Source organism: Ovis aries, chromosome 2 (assembly GCF_016772045.2).
Source record: "Ovis aries strain OAR_USU_Benz2616 breed Rambouillet chromosome 2, ARS-UI_Ramb_v3.0, whole genome shotgun sequence".
NCBI classification, from domain to species: Eukaryota; Metazoa; Chordata; class Mammalia; order Artiodactyla; family Bovidae; genus Ovis; species Ovis aries.
This window is the reverse complement of record NC_056055.1, coordinates 180,470,159-180,495,047: the sequence shown is the minus strand read 5'-3', so window position 1 is coordinate 180,495,047 and position 24,889 is coordinate 180,470,159. Positions and strand designations below refer to the sequence as shown.

At 39.3% G+C, this 24,889-nt stretch overlaps 1 protein-coding gene across 2 annotated transcripts in view; it reads right to left on the bottom strand.

Moving 5' to 3' along the window:
* The window catches only part of DPP10 (dipeptidyl peptidase like 10), a 770,042-nt gene extending 747,766 nt beyond the window's left edge, over window positions 1-22,276 (bottom strand). Inside the window, exon 1 of one of the 2 annotated variants that reach the window (XM_042243952.2) lies at window positions 22,105-22,276. In XM_042243952.2, coding sequence (XP_042099886.1) covers window positions 22,105-22,176 — 72 coding nt within the window. In that variant the 5' untranslated portion in view covers window positions 22,177-22,276. Of the gene's footprint in view, window positions 1-21,865; window positions 21,969-22,104 lie in introns of those variants that run through there. The other variant, XM_042243953.2, reaches the window with a different exon arrangement.
* Between the last annotated feature and the right edge of the window lie 2,613 nt (window positions 22,277-24,889).

The following is a 24,889-nucleotide window of genomic DNA, read 5'->3' as shown; positions in this document are numbered from 1 at the left end:
CAAAAATATACAATGGAGAAAAGACAATCTCTTTAACAAATGGTGCTGGGAAAACTGGTCAACCACTTGTAAGAGAATGAAACTAGAACACTTTCTAATGCCATATACAATAAACTCGAAATGGATCAAAGATCTAAACATAAGATCAGAAACTACAGAACTCCTAGAGGAAAACATAGGCAAAACACTCTCTGACATAAATCACAGCAGGATCCTCTATGAGTAATAGAAATAAAAGCAAAAATAAACAAGTGGGACCTAATTAAACTTAAAAGCTTTTGCAAAATGAAGGAAACTATAAGCAAGGTGAAAAGACTGCCTTCAGAATGGGAGAAAATAATAGCAAATGAAGCAACTGACAAAGAATTAATCTCAAAAATATACAATAGCTTGTGCAGCTCAATTTCAGAAAAAATAAGCGACCCAATCAAAAAATGGGACAAAGAACTAAACAGACATTTCTCCAAAGAAGACATACAGAGGGCTAACAAACACATGAAAAGATGCTCAACATCACTCATTCTCAGAGAAATGCAAATCAAAACCACAATGAGGTACCATCTCACACCAGTCAGAATGCCTGCTATCAAAAAGTCTACAAACAATAAATATTGGAGAGGGTGCGGAGAAAAAGGGAACCATCTTACACTGTTGGTGGGAATGCAAACTAGAACAACCACTATGGAGAAAAGTGTGGAGATTTCTCAAAAAACTGGTAATAAAACTGCCATACGAGCCAGCAATCCCACTGCTGGGCATACACACCGAGGAAACCAGAATGAAAAGAGACACGTGTACCTCAATGTTCATCGCAGCTCTGTTTACAATAGCCAGGACATGGAAGCAACCTAGATGTCCCTTGGCAGACGAATGGATAAGAAAGCTGTGGTACATATACACAATGGAGTATTACTCAGCCATTAAAAAGAATGCATTTGAATCAGTTCTAATGAGGTGGATGAAACTGGAGCCTATTATACAGATTGAAGTAAGTCAGAAAGAAAAACACCAATCTACAGTATACTAATGTATATATATGGAATTTAGAAAGATGGTAATGATGACCCTATATGTAAGACAGCAAAAGAGACACAGATGTAAAGAACAGTCTTTTGGACTCTGTCAGAGAAGGCGAGGGTGGTATGATCTGACAGAATAGCACTGAAGCAAGTATAATATCATATGTGAAACAAATCACCAGTCCAGGTTCAACACATGAGACAGAGTGCTCAGGCCTGGTGCACTGGGATGACCTTGAGGGATGGGATGGGAAGGGAGGTGAAGGGAGGTTCAGGATGGGGAACACATGTATACCCATTGCTGACTCATGTCAATATATGGCAAAAACTACTACAATATTGTAATTAGCCTCCAATTAAAATAAATTAATTTTTTTAATTAAAAATTTTTTTAAAAAGGGAAAGGCTATCCACTCCAATATTCTGACCTAAGATTTCCAGGTTAATTTGGAAAAGCAATAGACTAACGTAAGAGATGCTGAATTAAATGCACAAGAGTGTTGAATCCTCATGATAAAATCAAATGATACTGCTACCCAGTCTTTGTGTATGAAAATGTAGCAGTTAACACATTAAGATTTATTTAAAGTCATATTCACTCACTTAGTATAAAATCAGGAATTCTTCTGGTATTGCTTCATATATGTTTTCTGATTAGGTTATTTAGAGATCAAGAAAAATGAATTATAAAACCTCTATTTCCATCAATGTACCTCTTAAACTGTACCCACTTTCTCCTAATATCCCAAGCAGGACATCAAGGATTACTGCCTGTCTCAGATTCTAATAACTGCTTCCCACTTAGTAGCCTGACTTCCCAGAACCATTAGAAATGAAATGTTTTCACCTAATGTTTAAAGATTACTTGCCACCAAGTATGCTCTACCATAATTCAGGAAGTGCATTGTAAAAAATTGATTTTTCTTTAAAATTTTTTGAGAAAAGGAGTTATTTGATTTTAAATAGCTCTGTAACCTTTATGGATCTTAAAAGAAAATTTTAAAACTTTTCTTTCCCTATTGTTAAGAACAGTTTAACTAAAACATCCCCCTGTGAAAGTGACTACAGCCTTGGAGACCTGGTCATCTTTAATGGATCAATAAAACATTTCATCACTGCTATTTTTCTTCCTGGTGTTTTTGTTAATAATTTTCAATACCTCTTGGTGGAACAGAGGGGAATGTTTTGACTGAATAGATTTTGTGGGTTTGAAATGGTTCTCACCTTCTTCACTATATAAGGTTGTAGGGACATAAGAATTTATCACTTATTTTAGTAATTTTTCCTTGAAAATTAAAAAAAGGATTCTGCAAAGGACAAGGTCTTCCATCTCTCCCTCAACTATGGTTAATCTTTCTTCTTCATTAGGAGAATAAGTTAACAGTGGCTGACAACAACATATAGCATTTTTAGGCTAAGTAAATAATTTTAGCATTTTAATGAAAATGAAGTATAGTATACTCTTAAAGAGATGCTTCCCATTTTAAAAATTAGGTTAACCCTTCCACGATATACATAAATGCAAGCATGACATATATTCATCATCACATACTGAAAGTCTCCATACCATGTAATAAAATTACAGGAAATGATATTTTCACAGTGTTGGGTCCTGTCCACAAGCAGACTTTATGCTTCACAATACCATTCATTCATCTAGTGATATAAAATCTTTCTTATTGTTACAGAAAACTCATGGTACTTTTAAAATGCTATATTAAAATTTCTAAAGATTGTGTTATTTCCTTACCCTGAGTAACTCATTGAGTATAAATCTGTCTTTAATAAATGACAGTAGATGTCCCTTTCCTTTTTATCTATCCACTGGGAAATGCTCAAAAATTCCCTGCAAAGTTTTAGAATATGCAACAGTTGGCACTTACTCCTAAGTCTAATGCTTGAGATGGGAAGGATGCTATTCTCTTTTTAATTTATTCAGTTCAGTTCAGTCTCTCAGTCGTATCCGACTCTTTGCAATCCCATGAATCACAGCACACCAGGCCTCCCTGTCCATCACCAACTCCCGGAGTTCACTCAGACTCATATCCATCAAGTCAGTGATGCCATCCAGCCATCTCTTCCTCTGTCATCCCTTTCTCCTCCTGCCTCCAGTCCCTCCCAGCATCAGAGTTTTTTCCAATGAGTCAACTCTTCGCATGAGGTGGCCAAAGGATTGCAGTTTCAGCTTTAGCATCATTCCCTCCAGAGAAATCCCAGGGCTGATCTCCTTCAGAATGGACTGGTTGGATCTCCTTGCAGGCCAAGGGACTCTCAAGAGTCTCCTCCAACACCACAGTTCAAAAGCATCAATTCTTCAGCACTTAGCCTTCTTCACAGTCCAACTCTCACATCCATACATGACCACAGGAAAAACCATAGCCTTGACTAGACGGACCTTTGTGGGCAAAGTAATATCTCTGCTTTTCAATATGCTATCTAGGTTAGTCATAACTTTTCTTCCAAGGAATAAGCGTCTTAATTTCATGGCTGCAGTCACCATCTGCACTAATTTTGAAGCCCCATAAAATGAAGTCTGACACTGTTTCCTCTGTTTCCCCATCTATTTCCCATGAATAATCTAATTAACATATATAGAAAAAGGTTACAAAGATAAAAATATATACATACATAGATGTACACAGCAGTGAAGTGAATGTCAACAAATTGTGTACCTTAATTCCAGTTTTACAAATGAGAAGCTGAGGTTCAGAGAGGTTAAGATTCCCAAGGTATTACAGCTAGTAAGTAGAGAAAATATCTTTTTGGTCACATACAGTCAGACACATCCTAATAACCATCAACTGCTTTCCTTTATTAAATTGAGGTTAAATGATTTATTAAATATTTAAATAATATTAAGCTTCAGACAGTAACGAATCTGCCTGCAATACAGGATACTCAGGTTCAATTCCTCGGTCAGGAGGATCTCCTGGAGGAGGGCATGGCAACCCACTCCAGTGTTTTTGCCTGGAGAATCCATGGACAGAGGAGCCTGGCAGGCTACAGTCCATGGGGCCACAAAAGAGTCAGACATGACTAAGAGACTAACATTCTCACAAGTGATCTAAGTGATGGTAAATGACTTACTATGTGTGGCTGATTAGAAAAGCATACTGGCTATTTGCCTTTAGAGTTTATGCTACTGTGTGGTCCACTAGACAATTTCTCAGGTGTTTAGTGGGAATGTACTATATTTCAGGCAATGTCCCAAGAGCACAGTTCTTCTACATGCATGCAAGAGCATAAGCACACACATACACCAAAACTGGCTATCGGTGTAGTGGACACAAAGAGCTCTAATTCATACTGAATAAAAGAGTAAATATGTTACAGAAGTCAACTGTTAACCTATCTTAATAATATCCAGATATTTACCCAAACAATTAAAATATCACACATTTTAAATCAACATATGCTAACATTTATATAGAATGGGAGGCAGCAAAAGAATTTGAGTAGCTTTTACATACAACAAATGTCTCCAAAACAAAGAAAAGAAAAAAATGTAAACATTAATAGTCATCATCTATTTAGAAAATAATAGAATTAGAAACTCAGTAGCTGGGGAATAACTGCAGGAGGGAGATTTCTCACTCTACGTATACCAATTTTGATGTTTGAACCACCTGATTATGTTATTCATAAATTAATGAAGATTGTTGCATTTAAAGTCAGAAAATATAAAACGATTCAGTTAATATTGGTCATTAGACTAAACAAAATTACACGAGAATGCTGCAAGATAAGGCTTAAATCTGACACTTAGGTTGCTGAATAACTAGGGTGAAAGCGTTCACCTTTTCATTCATTAAAATAGTCAAGCCCATGTGTTGCTCAAGGTTATTGTGAGACACAGGGAAGTCAATTTTAAGTTATTCTACATGATGAAGTTTATAGACATACCCTATATCCTTTAGTTCTCATCATTTTTCACTAATAAAAAAGTAGACGTAAGATACCATGTAAAAGACACTAAAATTAGCTATGTCTAATTTTAAAGCTGGCTTCATATATCACACAAACTGAAGAATACATTTGGACATGGGAGAAACATTTTTCTTTCTTAAAATATTTGAGTAAACATAAAGTTACTCATGGTTAATAATTTCACAGTAAACTTCATTTGTCATGGAACATACAGAAGATGGGAACTATGCTCTTATCACGTTGCCTCGCACACAACAGGTAAGCACTGAACACTTAAGGAACTATGTAGTAGAGGACTCAAGAGCAAGGGCTCCAGAGGCAGAGAGTGAGGATTCAGATTTCTGTTCTGCCACTCTGGTTCTTTGAAATCTTCTAATCCTCCAAACTGCAGCTTCTCATCTGCGAAACTAGAATAAAAGTAGAATCTATGACATAGAATTATGGTATGTGGCCCTAGTCTAACTACTTTACCACTAGATCTCCCAGTTTCCCCATTTTTAACATAAGGATGATGGTACAAACTTGCAGAGTTCTGAAGGGGATTATTACTGTTAACTACTAGTAAAACTACTAGTACTACTATTTTCTGTGGAAAAGAATCAAATATGATGTACTGATCAACCACACACAGCAAATTATGGCCTCATTTTGATAAAGGAAACATCTGATACTTATTATAATATATATGACTGTATGTGACCAAACGATAGCTTCCCTAATTACTAGCTGTGCTACCTTGGAAATCTCTTCACCCTCCAAACCGTAGCTTCTCATACGCAAAACTGGAATAAAAGTAATACCTATCACATAAAGTTATAGTGAGGATAAAATGAGATACAGGCACTTGCCCACTGCATGGCATTTATGAATAGTACTCAAAACTTTAGCCTCTGTCAGTGATAATAAAAATGCCAATAATTTTATTACTAAAACTATTTGCCTTTTATAATTCTAAATTTACTTTGTAACTTTGTTATAACATGAACTTCTTATTGCCAAATTCAGACTTAAATTGAAGAAAGTAGGGAAAACCACTAAGCAATTCAGGTATGACCTAAATCAAATCCCTTACAATTATAAAGAAGTGACAAATAGATTCAAGGGAGTAGATATGATAGACATAGTGCCTGACGAACTATGGACGGAGGATCATAACACTGTATAGGAGGCTATGATCAAGACCATCCCCATGAAAAAGAAATTCAGAAAGGCAAAATGGTTGTAGGAGGGGGCCTTACAAGTAGCTGAGAAAAGAGAAGCAAAGGACAAAGGAGAAAAAGAAAGATATATCCATTTGAATGCAGAGTTCCAAAGAATAACAAGGAGAGATAAGAAAGACTTCCTATGTGAACAATACAAAGAAATAGAGGAAAACAATAGAATGGGAAAGACTAGGGATCTCTTGGAGAAGGAAACAGCAACCAAAATTAGAGACACCATGGGAACATTTCATACAAAGATGGGCACAATAAAGGACAGAAATGGTATGAACCTAATAGAAGCAGAAGATATTAAGAAGTGGCAGGAATACACAGAAGAACTATACAAACGATATCTTAATGACCCAGATAACCATGACGGTGTGATCACTCACCTAGAGCTAAATATCCTAGAGTGGAAAGTCAAGTAGGCCTTAGGAAATATCACTACAGACAAAGCTAGTGGAGGTGATAGAATTTCAACTGAGCTATTTCAAATTCTAAAAGATGATGCTGTGCAAGTGCTGTGCTCAATATGCCAGCACATTTGGAAAACTCAGCAGTGGCCACAGGACTGGAAAAGGTCAGTTTTCATTTCAATCCCGAAAATAGGCAATGCCAAAGAATGTTCAAACTACCACACAGTTGCACTCATTTCACACACTAGCAAAGTAATGTTCAAAATTCTCTAAGCTAGGCTTCAACAGTATATGAACTGAGAACTTTCAGGTTCAAGCTGGATTTAGAAAAGGCGGAGGAACCAGAGATCAAATTGCCAACATACGTTGGATCATTGAAAAAGCAAGAGAGTTTCAGAAAAGCATCTACTTCTGCTTCAGTGACTACGCTATAGTCTTTGACTCTGTGGATCACAACAAAGTGTGGAAAATTCTTAAAGAGATGGGAATATCAGACCACCGTACCTGCCTCCTGAGAAACCTGCATGCAAGTCAGGAAGCAACAGTTAGAACCAGACATGGAACAAAGGAATGGTTCCAAACTGGGAAAGAAGTATGTTAAGGATATATAGTGTCACCTTGCTTATTTAACTTCTATGCAGAGTACATCATGAAAAATGCCAGGCTGGATGAAGCACAGATTCAGGCTGGAATCAAGACTGCTGGGAGAAATATCAATAACCTGAGATATGCAGATGATATCAAACTTCTTTGTACATAATACAAAAATACTCATCTAAATTTAAATCTTTTTTTTTTTTTTTCACTCAGATAAGAAAACTGAGGGTTGGTTAAGGGAAGTATCTGGCCCTATGTGCAGGAGATCATTCTCACCTGAGATTCTCCATCCCATATCTATGTTTATTTTCTCCCACCCCTACTGCTTCAGTTTCACAGAGGCCTCATTTTCTCTTGGCCCAAATATCAGTTCTCAAGAAAGAGCATACCAAGTTACCATGGAATTTCAAATCAATACAGTTAGACATATATCATGACCACTGTCTACTCAGTCTTAAAGTTAAAAGGCCAAAGGGAATCATGGTGGAATTCAGTCAGATATCTGCAGACAGACGAGATGAGCTACCCCCAGCCTGGCAGTAAGGAAAGTGAGTGACAAGAGAAGGAAAACTTAGGATACATCTTAAATCAGACTGTGGGAGTGGTTATGGTATCCCTCACCTCCAAAGGGCATCTCCGAAAGCAGCCATTTTCTAAGAACCACTACTATTACGCAACTTGTTTTTTTTTTTGCTTGTTGTTTGTTGTTCAGTCACTCAGTTGTGTCCGATTCTCATGACCCCATGGACTGTAGCCCACCAGGTTCCTCTGTCCATGGGATTTCCCAGGCAAGAATCCTTGAGTGGGTTGCCATTTTCTTCTTCCAGGGGATTTTCCCAACCCAGGGAGTGAACCCATGTCTCTTGGATTTTGATCTGAACTTGATTTTGCTAAATCCTCAAGAATGGCTTTTCATCCCCCTGTGTGCAATTATTCTATTAAATACTTCATCTTATCCACAGAGAGCTATTTGAAATTATCAAACTGTTCTCTCCCATCCTTCAAAAACACCTGGACCACTTTGTTGGGACAAACCTGACAAGTAGCATTGGCTGACTGGCTGCATTCCAGAACTTTGCTGTTGATGAATCAGGTCTGACATTCAAGCTCCAAAAGGCTTGTAAAGAGCTATCATAAAATTGCTCAAGAAGTTGGTTGAAACATCAACTGTAGACCTGGACTGCATCATTTTTGTCAGGTTGGGGATGTTAAGATTTTAGAGAACTTGGAAATGTGTCCATCTTTATAGTGTTAGACCAAGGCATTTCTAACCAACCCACGTAAGGATTATATAACTCTAGGAGAACGTATCTTTCTTAGACTTAAAATTTACTCTCGACACAGATCCAAAGTTATTTATTAGATGTTACTTGTAGAAGATAGGTAAGTGGCAAAAAAAATTGTCTGCTATAAAAGATAACCACCAAGGTTATAATTTAAATGCCCCATTGGATATTAACCAGTTTTGGATCTAAGTTTGCAGATTTTGTATGCCATTTATTTCCTGAGTCTCTTCCTCATACGCTTTTCAAACTAGCTTTCCCATTTGATGGTTTCTTTATTAATGTTAAATCCTTGACATATGTTCCCTATACACTCATATGAGAAGCTAGGATTTCTTACTTGATAGGGATCAGTGCTGCTTTACAGATCGTATATAATCTACTATCTATCTTCCCATTCTCTGTGGGAAAAATAGCAGAAATAAATAATAGCAGAAAATCGAGGTTTCACCCAACCATTACACTCATGTCCACCTGCTCCTTGATGCTTCCAGATAGGATCAATATATAACAGATTTAATCTTATTAAACTTACTGCCTAGAAAAAAATTAAATTAAAAGAAAAAAACCTAAACCAGCTGGAAATTTTCCGTTAACTCTCACCCACTTTTACTTCATCTGACAACAACACAGACAACCAGACATGGCTTCTATGATCCCATGATTGAGTGAGTCTCCTACCAACTCCCAAACCAGAAGCGAGGACCTCTAATTAATAAACTACTCTGGTTTCTAAATTCATCACTGGTTACAATCTTGAACAAGTTAGCCTATATCGTTCTCAGTTGTCTTGTCAGTAAATTAGGTAACACAATCACCATAGTTATTTCTAAGAACCTTTTATTTTTTTTTAATTTTTTTAAATTTTTTTTAATTTTTAAAATTTTAAAATCTTTAATTCTTACATGCGTTCCCAAACATGAACCCCCCTCCCACCTCCCTCCCCATAACATCTCTCTGGGTCATCAAGAATCCATCTGTAATAGGGGAAAAAATTGAAAGAAAAACAAATTATATTGTTTAATATCTGTAATAGGGGAAAAAAGTGAAAGAAAAACAAATTATATTGTTTAAAACTCTCAGTCAGAAATAGGGACACACAGCACTTGCTACTAATAACTACCATCTGCAGATTTTATGCTGGCAATCTAGTAGTTCCCATGCTCAGGTCATGTACTATGAAACTGCAGCATTTCTATAAGAATGGATATTTTCTCCTCAAAAATTGGCCTTAAATGTAATTTAGCAGATATTAATGACAGCAGTTCCATGCTATCATATTTACTTAATTTTTATCATATATATAACCTCTTGGTACTTTGTGACCTGTCTGAAACACCTTTCCTAGTTACATAGAGACTCATTCTGGAGTTTATGTAATAACCATGGGCTTTTTATACTGCATAGCTCCAAACCAGAAATTTTATACCGTGATGCTTTTGTCCTAGATTTCCCCTTAACTAAAACTGTCTTGTGTGACCAATAAGCAATACAAAGCTGACATTTCTGAGCCCAAATAGCTAATCCTAGATTGTATTTACCTATTTTCAAATATTTGCACCATCTGTGATTCTATATTAGTTTTTTTAGATTCGCCATTACAGCTCTTAGCTCTGAATAGGAATGAAACAACATTCCAAATGTAGAATGTATCATAAGCATGAGTAGGATTTTTCACCATGGAATGGAGGGGAAAAAATCAGGAAAGGCAAATCCATGCTCAGTTTTCCACCTTCAGAATGCAAACATTGTTGATTTTTCTGCATTTATAAAGAATCTAAAAATAAATGGATATTTTACTAACCAACACCTAATCCATCTTTGCTTTGGAGCCAAGTTGAACCCATATAATCTCCATGTCAAAAAAAAAAAAAATCTCAATATTGCATGCGCTCTGAAGTTTAGTCAAAGTAACAGAGAAAAAAGATGAAGCCAGAGCCTCCAATCCATCAGAAGCCTGACACCCCATCCCTTTGCCTCTCTCTGGTAGTTGTTGTTCAACACTCAGTCATGTCCAACTCTTTGTGACACCATAAACTGCAGCACACCAGGCTTCCCCGTCCTCCTCTGTCTCCCGGAGTTTGCTCTCAGTCATGTCCATTGAGTCAATGATGCCATCCAACCGTCTCATCCTCTGTCACCCCATTCTCCTCCTGCCCTCAATCTTTTCCAGAAACAGGATCTTTTCCAAAGAGTTGGCTCTTCACATCAGGTGGCCAAAGTATTGGAGCTTCAGCATCAGTCCTTCCAATGAATATTCAGAGCTGATTTCTTTTAGGATGGACTGGTTTGATCTCCTTGCTGTTCAAGGGACTCTCAATAGTCTTCTCCAGCACCCAATATACATTAACAACAATAAAAGCACAGCGATTTTCATCATCCCCTGATTAATAAACCTATCTTATTGCTAATCTTCAGAACAATTCAGCAAGGCAAGCATCATACCATTTTCAGATGAAATATTAAATTCAGAAAGAGACTGGGTAACTTGCCGAAACTAGTAAGTAGAGTTTAAACTGAGGTTGTGACTTTCCAAGTGGCTCTGTGGTAAAGAACCCACCTGCTAATGCAGGAGAGACGTGGGTTCTATCCCTGGGTTGGGAAGATCCCCTGGGGGAGGAAATGGCAACCTGCTGTAGTTTTCCTGCCTGGAGAATCCCATGGACAGAGGAGCCAGGTGGGCTAATAGTCTATGGGGGTCACAAAGATGAGTATGCATGACATCATCAAATGAATAGAAAGCCATTGTTCTTTCCACTAACAAGAATTTTGTGTGAATTCAAAATTTACACAAAACTACCTGTCAAACTAGTTCAAAGTAGTTCACATGTCAAAACTACTTCCTATATATTTAAAGTAAAAAGTTCCTCTGATCTAGTACTGAAACTTGGGACACTGACAAAATTACTACATCCTCTGGAAATGGTTCTGTGTTCCAAGAACTCCAGCAAATCAGAAGCCTGTTGTTTCTACTAACTTCCAAAGAAAGCTCTAAAATTCACCTTGATGCTTTCTAGAGTACCTAGGTGCATCCCTCCATTCACAAGAAGGGACTCATCCAATCACTTGCCTATTCATCATTGAATTGCAATTTCAAGTGCTGAGTGTAAAGATCAGTGGGTGCTCTTTTATGCTGAGGAGAAGAGGAGAGGTCTAAGAATGCCCATGTCTTCACGTATGGTGAGAGTTGCTATCATTTCCTTGGAACAGTGCACCTCACAGCTTATTTTCATGATGGCTTTATGGCACTGGGGTGCTCTCTTGCCATAGCTAGTTGGAGAAGATGCTTACATGGCTCCATGGTTTTGTGGCCAGGTGCCAAGAGTCTAAAGACCACTGGCCTAGAACCAGCACATCACAATGGAGAAACCAAGAAATATCGAGTTTTACCTACAGATTCAAAGCCTTTAAGAACATTAATTTTAAAAACACATTTTACTCTGATGTCAAATGCTAAGGAAGGTGTCTGTGCCACCAAAAAAATCACCAGAGACTCTATATTAATAGCTGACTCTGGCGTCATGGCACATGAAAAATGGGCATAAGTGAAAGACCCCAAATCAAGTATTGCTTCCGATTCTAACCAATGGTGTGATCCGAGACAGGACACTCACCTCTACATTGACTGTCTCCCGATCTGAAAACAAAGACAAGAGTTTTTCAAAATGTTATCATTGATGACTTTATGGCTATTTGACAGAAGAATCTGGAAAAGCAAGGTCACTATGGACATTGCAGTTGTCTAGACTCAAGGAATCAGTCTTGGAAAGAAACTGGATCTCAGAAATATAGAAAGGCAGAAAAAAACGGATTTGGATTTAGAGATGGTACAGAGGCAAGGGAAACACAGGAAATCAAAGGGGCCATCCTGTATCATAACAAGCTCTGATTCTGTGTGCAAACAGGCATTTGTAAGGAGTGACAGATGCAAAAGAAACCACCCATAACTCCGCTCTGGCACTAATGCTGGGTAAACCCCATTTGCAATAAGTATGAGGGTGGGTCTCTTCATTCCAGCTCCAGGTTCAATTCACACCTATCTAAGAATGCCAATATGGCTTGTCAAGAAATGAAAACCACTTAACTCATAGGACCAGGGAAAAGGAACAACTTTATGAAGATGCTGACTATACCTTCAAACTATGCTTTCTTTATATCTTAGAAACACTCTTTATAGTATTCTAAGAAGAAACAAACAGTGAAATGCACAGTCTTTTCCCTTAAAATCTCTAAAAGCTAATGGAGTAGATAGATTATCTATTCATAAATTCATAAATCCCAGGAAATGTAAATTACATGCCAACCTAGCCAAACAAATGACCTATTTCTACATTTGAGACATTCTTCATGAATTTCAGATTTTTCTTTGTGAAAAGATAGTTTTGACCTCTATTCCGAAGGTATCTTGATTCCTAATCCTGTATCCTGTGTCTAAGTGAGAAGAATCATTATGCAAGTTCATAAAACACTGATTTAAAGGGTTGTTTTGTTGAAAAAAAAAAAGGAAAGTTCTAGCATTTGTTTCAAAATATGTGAAATGAAAAAAAAAATCCATGTCTTGAATTCATTAATACATATTAAAACCTTTCCTGGAGGTGAGATGTGATTAATGGAATCATTGAGTATCAGAATTTTCACTTACTCCATTACTCTTGCAAAAAGTAAAACCACATATCAATAACAGAAAAGGCCTGTTTCTACCTTGTATAAGCCTTATTAATGCAACTTTGAGTGGTCTTTCTGGCCCATTATTTGAAAATAAATTGCAGGAGAGCTTGCCATTCAGGTTCTCAATAATATACCTCAGATTTGTCATATTTAGGTTTTCAGAGCAGAGACTTTCATACAGAAGAAAAAAATCGAATCTGTATTTAGATCTTAAAAGGGGGTTGGGGATAAAGATAATAAAAATGGCTTGTTTCCTCACTTTTCTTCATTTGCTATCTTGTAACCTGATACATAGGTTTCTGCACTGACGAGAAAAATCGATAAGTATGATAAATTACAATAATATTCAAGTCAGATAACATACAACTTGGCTGGAGAATATATAGATGACTTGATTTGGCTCTCCCAGATTTGAAGTCAGTTTTGATTATGCACTTTTCTTAAATTTCAACTCAACATATCATCAGTTCCCACATGCAAAGAATTTTTAAGGAAATTCAGTCATTTCTGGAAACCAAACTTCTGGAAAGAGAATATTAAACCATGATCACTTCAAAGAAGATCCTAAACAGGTTAGCAACTGAAAATAGTACAAATCAGTCAGGTTGTTATAAATTTTTACCAAATGCCTTATAATAAACCAACTGTAATTATTTAGCATATTAAGATCATGAGTGTGTGTATGACCCTATGGAATAGAGCCCGTCAAGCTCGTCTGTCCATGGGATTCTCCAGTCAAGAATACTAGAATGGGTTGCCGTTCCCTCCTTCAGGGGATCTTCCCTACCCAGGAATCAAACCCACACCTCCTGTACTGCAGATGGATTCTTTACCCATGAGCCACCTGGGAAGCCCATAGTAATGTATACAAACACACACACACATGTTTAGTATTTTCATTAATGTAAATGCAAAATTACCCTTGCAAAAAAGCACAATAATCTTCTCAGATAATTTAGATACATAGTAGCAATAAGAATAAAAATATGGGGTTGACCAACAAAGTTCATTCAGGCTTTTCCATAAGCTGTTACTGGAAAATCTAAACAAACTTTCTGGCCAACCCAATACACACTAAGTTTTACCCTGGAACAGAAGTTAAACAAGACTCTTCGTATGGCTTGTCTCTAATCCTTGCCACTTTCTCCCCATCGCCTTCCTTTAAAGATGAAGAACAGGTTTCAGAGGGATTAAATCATTTGCCCTACATTGCACAGCAAATGGCAAAAGAAAGATTCAGTCTGAAATCTGTCGGACTCTGTTTTCAACCCTACATCATGCCACCTTCTTCTCCAAAATATAATTAATCTGAGAATCATTTGGCAATTCCAAAATATATTGCAGAAGATGCTGTTCTGGTTAGTGGGAAAAAGCATATTATCTGAAAATTGGTTTTAAAATTATTAATGCTTTAACAATTCTGAAATAACCATGGGATGAACAAACTTGAAAGGAAAAAGAAAATCATTTTCTATTATGTAGAAGACATTACCAAGAATGCTGTTAACATCAATTACAGTTTGAAATAAAATGTTTTTTCTATCAGCTTCAGATACGAGCCAGTTTTCTGCATTTGGCCTGGCAGCTGGGTGTTATATTTACCATCACATACGAGCATGTCTGAAACCTTGGAAATTTAGGGCAGTTTAAGGAAAATGAATGAATAGTAGATGAAGTCTCTCTTGAATGTCCCATTCTCCCCACTGAGCCTACTCCCCAGCTTCCTCTCTTATCCTGGAAATGACGTCTCGTTTTGGTGAATACATAATAAATGATAAGAATATCTACCAGGTAGGGGAATGGTAGGTACACATTTTAAAAGCCTTGGAAAATACATGTTGTCTAGATGGAGAAAAGTAAATGGAGATTGGCTCTTGCCAGAAAGCTTGTGGACCAGGTCAAGTACAAATTTTAACACAAGACTGAGCTGGGAATAATCAGTACTGACCTATATGACTTCTCAAGGAGAGGCAGCATACACTTTTCATTGAAGTATTTCTAACTTTACATGAAGATGTGTTTATGAAGAAGTTTATGTTTCCTCCACTATTTATTTTTGCTCTTTTGGAGCTTTAAGAGGTCTTCAAGTGGGGAGAGCTCCACCCTTTCCTGGTTGACATATATTTTAGTACATATCCCCATTAAAATGTTTCAGTAAGATATTTACTTGATTAGAACCCACAGAGTCACTCAGCAAGTATGAAAATACATGGAGGTAATTTTAATAGTCAGACATCAAAAATGTTGTGTATATTTAAATATTGCATAGGAATAGCTGTAAAAAAAAATGTGTGTAAAAATCTTTCAAATTATCTGAGCCCAATGATAGTCTCACTCCCAATGATAGCAGGCACACCCACCCTGGGCTCCTCAGGGGACTCCACTCGCGATGCACATTCTCCTGTTCCAAAACTGAAATCTCATCTCCTGAGATATTTCTGTAAGCCACACCTCTCTTTTCTCTTTCTCCATGCTTATTACCAATATAAGTGCACTGAAAACAATATGCATGTTCAGCAGCTAATTCCTCTGTTAGTGAGACTTAACCAATGTTTACTTTTAGCATGGCCTCTTATAGAGTAAGACAGTAAAGAAGTGAGGCTTTTTTAAATTTTTGTTTGTTTAATTTTATTTGAAGGATAACTGCCTTACAGTATTGCATTAGTTTCTACCAAACATCAACATGAATCAGCCATAGGTTTACCCATGTCCCCTCCCACTTGAACATACTTTCTATCTCCCTCCCCATCCCACTTCTCTAGGTTATTACTGAGTCCTGGTTTGAGTTTCCTGAGTCATACAGCAAATCCCCATTGGCTATCTATTATGCATATGGTAATGTACATTTCCATGTAACTCTCTATATACCTCCTACCCTCTCCTTCTTCCACCCCACCCAAGCCATGTCCATAAGTCTGTTCTCAAGGTCTGTGTCTCCACTGCTCCCCTGTAAATAGGTTCATCAGTGCCCTCTTTCTAGATTCCATGTATATACATTAATATACAATAATTGTTTTTCTCTTTCTGACTTACTTCACTCTGTATAATAGGCTCTAGGTTCATCCACATAGAGCCTATTATTATTTGAGGACTGACTCAGATGTGTTCCTTTTTATGGCTGAGTAATATTCCATTGTATATATGTACCATAGCTTCTTTATCCATTCATCAGTCAAAAGACATCTAGGTTGCTTCCATGTCCTAGGTATTGTTAACAGAGCTGCCATGAAAATCTGGGTACATGTGTCTTTTTCAATTTGGGTAGAGAAGCGAGTTTTCATTGAGTGGAAATAAGGATGTTACAGAATATTGTAAAGTCTGCATTTCTGCCAATTCAATGCCTAACTCAATAATATTTACTACATCATTAAAATATTTTTATGCATGTGAAAACTCATATGTAAGCATATACATATGTGTACTAATTAATGCAATATTCTGGAAAATGCTAAAATGATATACCAGCTGTACATGACTCAATGATCCTCTAAGTTTCTTCCTCCCTGGGTTCCTGTTCCCAAACTATACATGTAATGAAAGCACTTTGTATGAGATAAACATTATTTAAAAGCTTTTACTTATTATTTCATTCAGTCCTTACAACAATCAGGTAGAGGATCTATAGCCACCTTCAGTCACAGATGAAATACAGAAAATGACTTTATCTTGCTCCCCAAAACACAGTAACGACTATCAGAGCTGAGATATAAATTTGAATCTGAGCTTTCCAGTGCATAACATATAGATAGTGGTAAATAAATACTCCGGTTGATGGCACAAAAACTCACAGTCCTAGTTGCAGTATTCCAGCTTTGTGGCAGTGCTAATGGTACAGAACCTACCCACAATGCAGGAGATACAAAATGTAGGTTTGATCCCTGGGTTGGGAAGACCCCCTGGAGGAGGGCATGGCAACCCAGTCCAGTATTCTTGCCTGGGGAATCCCACGGACAGAGGAGCCTGGAGGGCTATAGTCAGTCCATAGGGTTGCAAAGAGTTGGACACAGCTGAAGGAACTTAGCATGCCATGCATGCTACATGATGACCTATAAATACATTTAAAATATGCCTACCAGTACTAAAAGTCTAAAACATAATATAATCATAAATGGTTCAAGAAACCAAAGTTTGGAAATAATTTTAATTTTACTTAGACTTGGAGAAATTGGTTCCAGTGTTTTGTTTCCAATATAATGCTCTTCATAAGATAATGCAGCATTAATATTTAATAGTACAATTTTCTTTAACTCGTTTTATACACTTCAATCTTTCTTAGATGTGCAATATGCTCAGTCTTTGAAATAAACAGAGAGATCAGAAACTTATAAGCAAGGAATGTTTTTTGGTGTGTTCTAAACTCAGCAGATAAAATGTCGTACATATTTGCAGTAAGACATATATATATATATATATATATATAACATATGTAATAAGAAATTAAGGTATGATAGGACTTCCTTGATGGCTCAGACGGTAAAGCGTCTGTCTACAATGCAGGAGACATGGGTTTGATCCCTGGGTCGGGAAGATTCCCTGGAGAAGGAAATGGCAACCCACTCCAGTACTCTTGCCTAGAAAATCTCATGAACGGAGGAGCCTAGTGTCCATGGGGTCGCAGGGAGTCAGATATAACTTGGTGACTGAACAACAAGTTATAAAAACTTCTACATAGTACCTGTATCAAATGTCTTTTATAACCAAATGATATAGAATTCTTCCACCAATAATGTACTATGTATTTTATATTGAATGTTGAGAAGTAATACATTTTCTACTAAAGTTTCTTAACATGATTTCTAAAAGCTTTCTTTGAAGTTCTGTGTTAAAAACAATATAAACTAAATTATGACATGTTTATGTATTAGGGAAACATGGAAGAATAACTTTTTTATGAATTCATTAAGTATTTATTTGAAATTTTTAATCAGGTTTGCTAGAACAATACTGGATCCTAATTTCTTTGTGAAAACTTCAGGTACCCTAATATTTTACAAAAGGAATTTTATGTATTATCTATTCAACCCCAATTTTGTTCATGAACTATTTCATTAATAGGCTGTTATGTAAGAGAGTAAGAGAGTGATTTCTACTAGAATGAGTTTTACTGTTGTTGATTTTTTATGCATAATACTGGCTCTGCAGCCAAACAATTGTTTCTAAAAATACACTTTTTAGTCATACTTCAGTAAGGTTATCATTTTTTCCTTGTTTAATTTTTTTGTTTGTTTGTTTGCTTTTTTGTTGTTGGGTTTGGTTTTTTGGAGCTGAGAGAACTGTCAAACATTTTAGGAAATATTTTTACCCATTGGACTCAGCAGAAGGGTGCCACCTGGTGGCAACGTGAGCAAATTCTAAACCAGGTCTAACTATAAAATGTTAAGTTTAAGAAGCCTTGAAAGTCTTATCACTACCAAGGGCAAATGATAGAAACATTTTTTTAAGTTCCTATGTACTTATCAGGATATATCTGGCTTTATATTATTTTAAGAGACACTAATCTAATTTTTCAATTTCAAGATTTATTATTTACATTTACAGTTGAAGAGTTAAACAAAATCTTAACCCATTTTATATTCAAGGTAAATTTGTACACATGTATACATAATATTTGCATTTCTTCTGCATTATTCCAGTAGAAGGCTGTTGAACTGTAATTGTGTAAAGGTTAGAAGATGGAGCTTTAGACTTAAAAGAGCTTATTTTTTTTAACTACCATAGACTAGGACTATGTCTTATCTCTACCACTTATGAAGACAAGGTTGATCAAGTTGTTCAGTTACTTGAGAGAATTCTGTTTTCTCATCCCTAAACTAGGAATTATAACGAGACCTAACTTAAAAAGTGTCAGCTTTGAGAATCAAGTAGGAAAATGCATTCAGTGAGTGTTACCTTATCAACCCAGGGGACAGTACTCAGCACATGGCAAGCACACAGGAAGTGATTTCCAAATCTAATAATAAGTTACAACTAGCCACTCAAGATTATGTATTCCCTGATGTAAAATGGATATTGATTACATTAAGTGGGAATGACTGCTTCTACCCATAGCTAAGTATTTATTTTTAGACATTTTGTAAATGTGGAATGTTATAAAAACAACAGAGGTAACTGTTGTAAACATTTATTTAATCAATGAAGCTTTAAAGGCAAGACTACTGAGATGATGAAAATATCTCCAATGATTCAGAACAGTAATAAAAATATGCAGTCCCTGTTACTCTTGTTGCAGCTGCTCCCAGAGGAGGGGCTACTTCTGGTCATGGCACCCTATGCTAGAAGACAGTAGTAGATAGGTGAAATAGGGATGTCGAACTCTCTTAAAGGCCACAACAACAATCAAATTATATGGTTCATAACCATCTCATGGAGAAGAAAGACTCTGGTCTTCCATGATGCTGTTCATGGAAATGGGTGTTTGATGGCCTCTGGACAAGGCATCTTTGAAGGTTTCATAATAAACACTACCACAAAAAGTGAAAGAGCTTTCTGGCAATATTCAAAAGCTTAAATCACTCAAAATCAACACCTAGCAAGTGACTTAGTGGAACACGCCCCCTATTTAACCATTAAGTAGGATTTCATAAAGCTTCATTTTTAGATAATTTTGTGAATCTTTTTGTTTTTTTTCCCAGAAATATCACAGAAACTTGAACAATCGACCTTGTCTATATTATATCTGGGACCACATAAGAGTTATCTAACAACTGCAGAATTAAATCACAATGACTAATACTATTAATAAAAAGCCTAGAATCTTAAAAGAAATAGTTTAAGCCATCACAGCAATTGTCCACATCATCTGCTCATCATTTTGTATGTCAAGCTTTAGACAAAGAATAGACTACACATAGGTGTTTTCTGGGATTGCCTGGAAAACTCCCAGTGGGATGCTGCCATGTATATTTCAGTCTTCCTTTCCTTTCCCTTGAGAAATCAATCTCTTTCATTTTAACTCAAGTGTAATATGCATACCATTGACATTATAAAATCATGTCAGTGCTCAGAAAGGCACTTAAAAAAACTCAATTAAAACAAGAGTTCTACAAATGGCCACTCCCTGACTATTCAAAGTAGCATAAGCAAAAATGCACACTAACAACGGATTCAAGCTTGAGTCTCTGTCTTCATGTGAATTTTAAGTACCAGATTAGTTCTGACAAAAGGCTGTGGATATACAGCTTGTCCACTATTTACATAAACATTGTCAGCTTCTGTATCCTCTGCTTCTTCCTCCCTGCCTCCACCATCACTGAACTGTTTGCAGAGCCTCAAGTAACCAGCTGGTGTCACAGGTTAGTGAGTAAAGATTTCATGTGGAGACTCTCACCTGACTAATCATTCTTACTGGTAGTATCATTCCAAGAGCAGTAGAGAGGCTCAGTGGCTTGTTAATGAAATTTAAGAGCTGTCAGCCTGAAAGAGGATGTTAAATCCATGCTCCTCTCCTGAAATTATTTTTATAATCAGCCAACTGGTTGCTACCTTGTGATGTGTGCTGAAGGGAGCAGGGAAAAGAGATACAAGGAGAAAGGACAAGTTATATACATGTTTTAATATTTTCTTACTTTTCTCAGGGTAGGGAGCAAAAAGAATGGTTTATGAAAACAACTGCTTTATAAAAACTGCAACACCCATCTCAGTAAAGGGAGGGGGCTTTAAGTCTTTGAGTAATCCTCACCACCTATGTGAAACATATGTGAGCAAAATGAGAAGGGGAGGGAAGGGCGAAAGAGAGGCCACTAGCCAGGAGCAACAGCCAGGACTAGAATATTAATAACGGCAGCCCAGGAGTCGCCCCCTCTGCCTCCCGCCACTCTGAGCGGACAGCTCCCCTTCCCTAACTCCTCAATGCTTAGAATATGCGAAGAGCTGAGTCCTACTGTAGCCTCGCTGTTTGCACCCCCTTTATCCGCTTCTAGCAATGAGCTCGAAGTGTCTCCGCCAGAAATGCTTTGAGAGGCCTTCAATAGTGCACTCGGGGCAAAGAGCCCACCTCTGGACCCCGGCGCCGGAGCCTCCATCCTCCAGCTCCGTGGTTATCCGCAGACCTAAGTGTAACCCTCTTGGTTCAGACTCTAAATGAGTAGACGTGACAGCATCACCTGCCGGCTCACACAGCCTCCCTCCGCTCGGCCAGGGCACCTCGGCGCTCCCGACCCTCCAACTTTGGGAAAAGGCGACACCGAACTCACGAGTCACCCCAACCCAGGGACAGAGACGAGATGGAGATTCACAGTATGGCTATGCTACAGATTCCTAAAGACAGAAACAAAACGGGATGGCCAGAGAGGAAAGACAGGAAACGGACTAAAATTACCCTCAGCCAGCACAGCGCACCTCGCAGAAACAACACATCTGGACTCAACAAATCACTAAAGCCAGTGTCTTCCCAGTTCCACCTAATCATGCCTTTTTGCTCCAAGCTCAGTTCCCAGCAGACAACAGATGCGTGGTACACCCCCTTCCCCCATTTTGCGTCGCCCACCCCCACCCCCGTCCCAGTCTCCTCAAAGGAAAACAGAAAGGAAAGGAAGAACTCTGATGGCCTAAAGGTCATCTGCCTACTCGGCTAAGCTCTGGTCTCAGCTACGTAAAAACAGGGTTCGAACCCAGCGAGTGGAAGCCTCCAGGAGAGCAGCAATTCCTCCAACGTGCTTCAGTAGGAGCCAAGAGGTCCCCACTTCTTGGCCCCGGCCACCTCTCCCTCCGTCGGGGGCCCGCCCGAGCGGTTGCCCAGGCCACCCTTCCTTTACCTCTCTGCCCCCTTCCCCGCGGCTCTCCACCTTGCGCATCCTCTCGCCCGGCCCCGGAGCGCACTCGGAGGCTCTAACTTCCTGCAGAGTCCATGGATGAGCTGAGGAGAGCCTGGAACTGGGGCGGGGGTGGGTGGGGAGAAGGAGGCGTGGGAGCTGAGCCCTGGAGGAGGGGCAGGGGGAGCGCGGCTTGGAGTCTGCCTTCCTGGGAGGGCCTGGCCGCAGCTGCCAACTCTCACCTGGTCCGCCGGCTGCGCCTGGCTCGCCCTGGCCCCGGGGGTGGGCTGTTGCTCCTGCTTCATGGCTGTCATCGCCCGCGGCCCGTGTTGGCGCTCACTTCCTCGCGGGCACTTCAGACTCGGGGACCGTCACTTGGCAGGGATCGCATGTCACAGGCTCCCGATGCTCTCCGAATTGGCGGAAGGCAAAGCGGCAGCGACGGGGTGGGGGGAGGGGAGCGATGGGGAGGGGAAGAGGAGCGGCACCAGGCAAGCTCCCCCTTGCAGGATCCCTCCTTTGGCCACCGCAGACCCTCTAACTCCCCACTCCCCCCCCCCCCCACCACCACCACCCCCCACCCCAAAGCGTAGACAGCCTTGGAGAGCGGACACCACCAAGTGACAAGTTAGTGGAGCGGCGAGCGGCTGGAGAGCGGCACCTGACAGTGCCGGAGCGTTGTCTCGCAGTCCCGGAGGAGCCCGGCTCGCCTTCTACCGCAGTCTGCGCTCCCCGCCAGCCCCCGGGGGCTCCCCGCGCCGAGCTCAGCGCGCCCGGTGGAGCAGCCGGGAGCCGCGCGCCAGCATCTCTGGAGCAACTGCAAAGCGGGCGAGAGCACTGCGCCTGGCGCGAGCTCCCCACACGCGCGGCGGAGGCTGCCCGGCTCCGCGGGTCCCCTCACCCCCTCCCGCCCCCCGCGGGCTCCTGCTAAAACCCGGAGAAGCGGAGTGCGCGCTTGCAAAGCCCTCGGTGGCTCCTGCGCTGTCACTGGGCATGCTCCAGCGCTCCGAGAAGCCAGGGGCAGAGGGGTACTGTCGGTCGAGAGCCCCATCCCGGGCACTAACACCTATCGGGACCCAAGAGGTTGTCGTAGACTGATTACGACCGGTCTTCTGATTTGAGTCTATAGACAGGGATCCTTTCGCCTCCAGCCTGGATTCCCCGGCTAGTTGGTTAATAATGCCAGTGGAATTCCTAAAGGTTGAATAAATAATGGTACTCTAGTACTCATACTTTTTTCTCTCTCTCTCTGGACACGAAGAAAAATCCTCAAATTTTAAGTCCCTTTACACCGTTCCCTTCCTCAACACAACTCTCTCCCTTTCAAAGTTTACGTTTTAGTGAGTTCTGGGAGCCTGCAGCATGGATACAAAACAATGAGTCAATGTAGCTTTTTGGAGCCAAATCCCTGTGGGTATAAGAAAACAAAGTCCTCCAGTTTCGTCCAAATGCGCTAGCACGCGGATTTCCCGGGATGGTAGAAAGGACCGGCCCAGAGCAGATGGGCTACAAGCAGCCCGTGTGTCTCAAGCCCTGGTTGTTGGAGATTTCTTGCCAGAGACTGGAAGGGAGGAATCAACTATCCGGTATTACTGGATTCAGAACTCAAGTTGTGAGGTTTTGGCAGAAGGGACCTAGGAAATGCATGGGGAAGGGGAGAGGAGTCGACTTGAGTCATGTTTTATTAGCTAAGGACCAACTCCATCCTTTTCTGAGTTACTTAGTCCAAGAAAAAGCCACCTCCTAGCAAACTCAAAAGATGACCCTGGGTTTGATCCCTGGTAGGGGGAGATCCTCTGGAGTAGGAAATGGTGACCTGCTCCAGAATTCTTGCTTGGAAAATTCCACGGACAGAGCAGCCCGGCAGGCTACAGTCCATGGTGTCGCAAATAGTCAACACTTCAGCGCGCAAGCACACAGACATACACGCAGCTGAAGGAATGTTGTAGGATTAAAAAAAAAGTTTTTATCCTGCCTTGTTAGTTCCTAAGGTATGCATTGTCACACTTGTCCTAAGCATTAATTGTAACAATAGTGCCTTTAAGATATGCTTTTTCTTTTTTTTAAGACAGCCGGATTCACCAGATTTGAGTAGATTAGAGAATAAAATGACTTTCTCTACAGAAAAAGGTAGTATTTGAATGGAGAGAAAACTTGCTTTTAAAAAACAGGTAATGAAGCACATATTATGAGTGACCTATTATAGTGTGTTGGACCATTTTCATAGGAATAATTGTGCTAGTTGTAAACGTGCAAAACAAAAATTTTAAATGAAACAGTAGTAAAATAGCTATTGGGGGCTTCCCCGGTGGCTCAGCGGTTAAAGCATTTGCCTGCAATGCAGAAAACCTGGGTTCTATCCTTGGGTCAGGAAGATCCCCTGGAGAAGGAAACGGCAACCCATTCCAGTATTCTGGCCTGGGAAATCCCATGGAGGAGGAGCCTGATGGCCTACAGTCCGCGGGGTCACAAAGAGTCGGACACGACTGAGTGACTTCACTTTCACTTTAATTTAGCCATTAAATCTGACAATACAGATTTTCCCTTACATATAATGTTTTGTGAGAAAGGGAGCTCTATTATTCAAAAAGTGTTTTTGTCTTTTTATTTTGCTCTTCTCTTCGTTATTTCAATGTTTCATCCTTTGCATTTGTTTCTATATTGAACAACTGACTTGCAGGAATTTAGTTATATACAAAGATTTCTGCCACACAGGACAAGGCAGTTATCCTCATTCTACTTAAGATTACTTATTTGATTGAATTAAGCTGTTCAATTTACATCCGTTATCAGTATTCACTATAAAATACACTTAGGTCACAATTCGAGACATAAGTTGTATGTTTCGTGTATAATGTGTATTTGTGTGCACATATCACTTTTTAAAAGAAAGCTTCTTTGATTTGAGTCTTTGTGTTTTGGTGGGTCCTTATTTTGTCTAAGCTAAGAGGATTATTTTACAGCTGTTGGGATCTAAGTTAAGGGCATTAATTAAAACTTAATCACAGATAAACTGGGCTTCCCTGG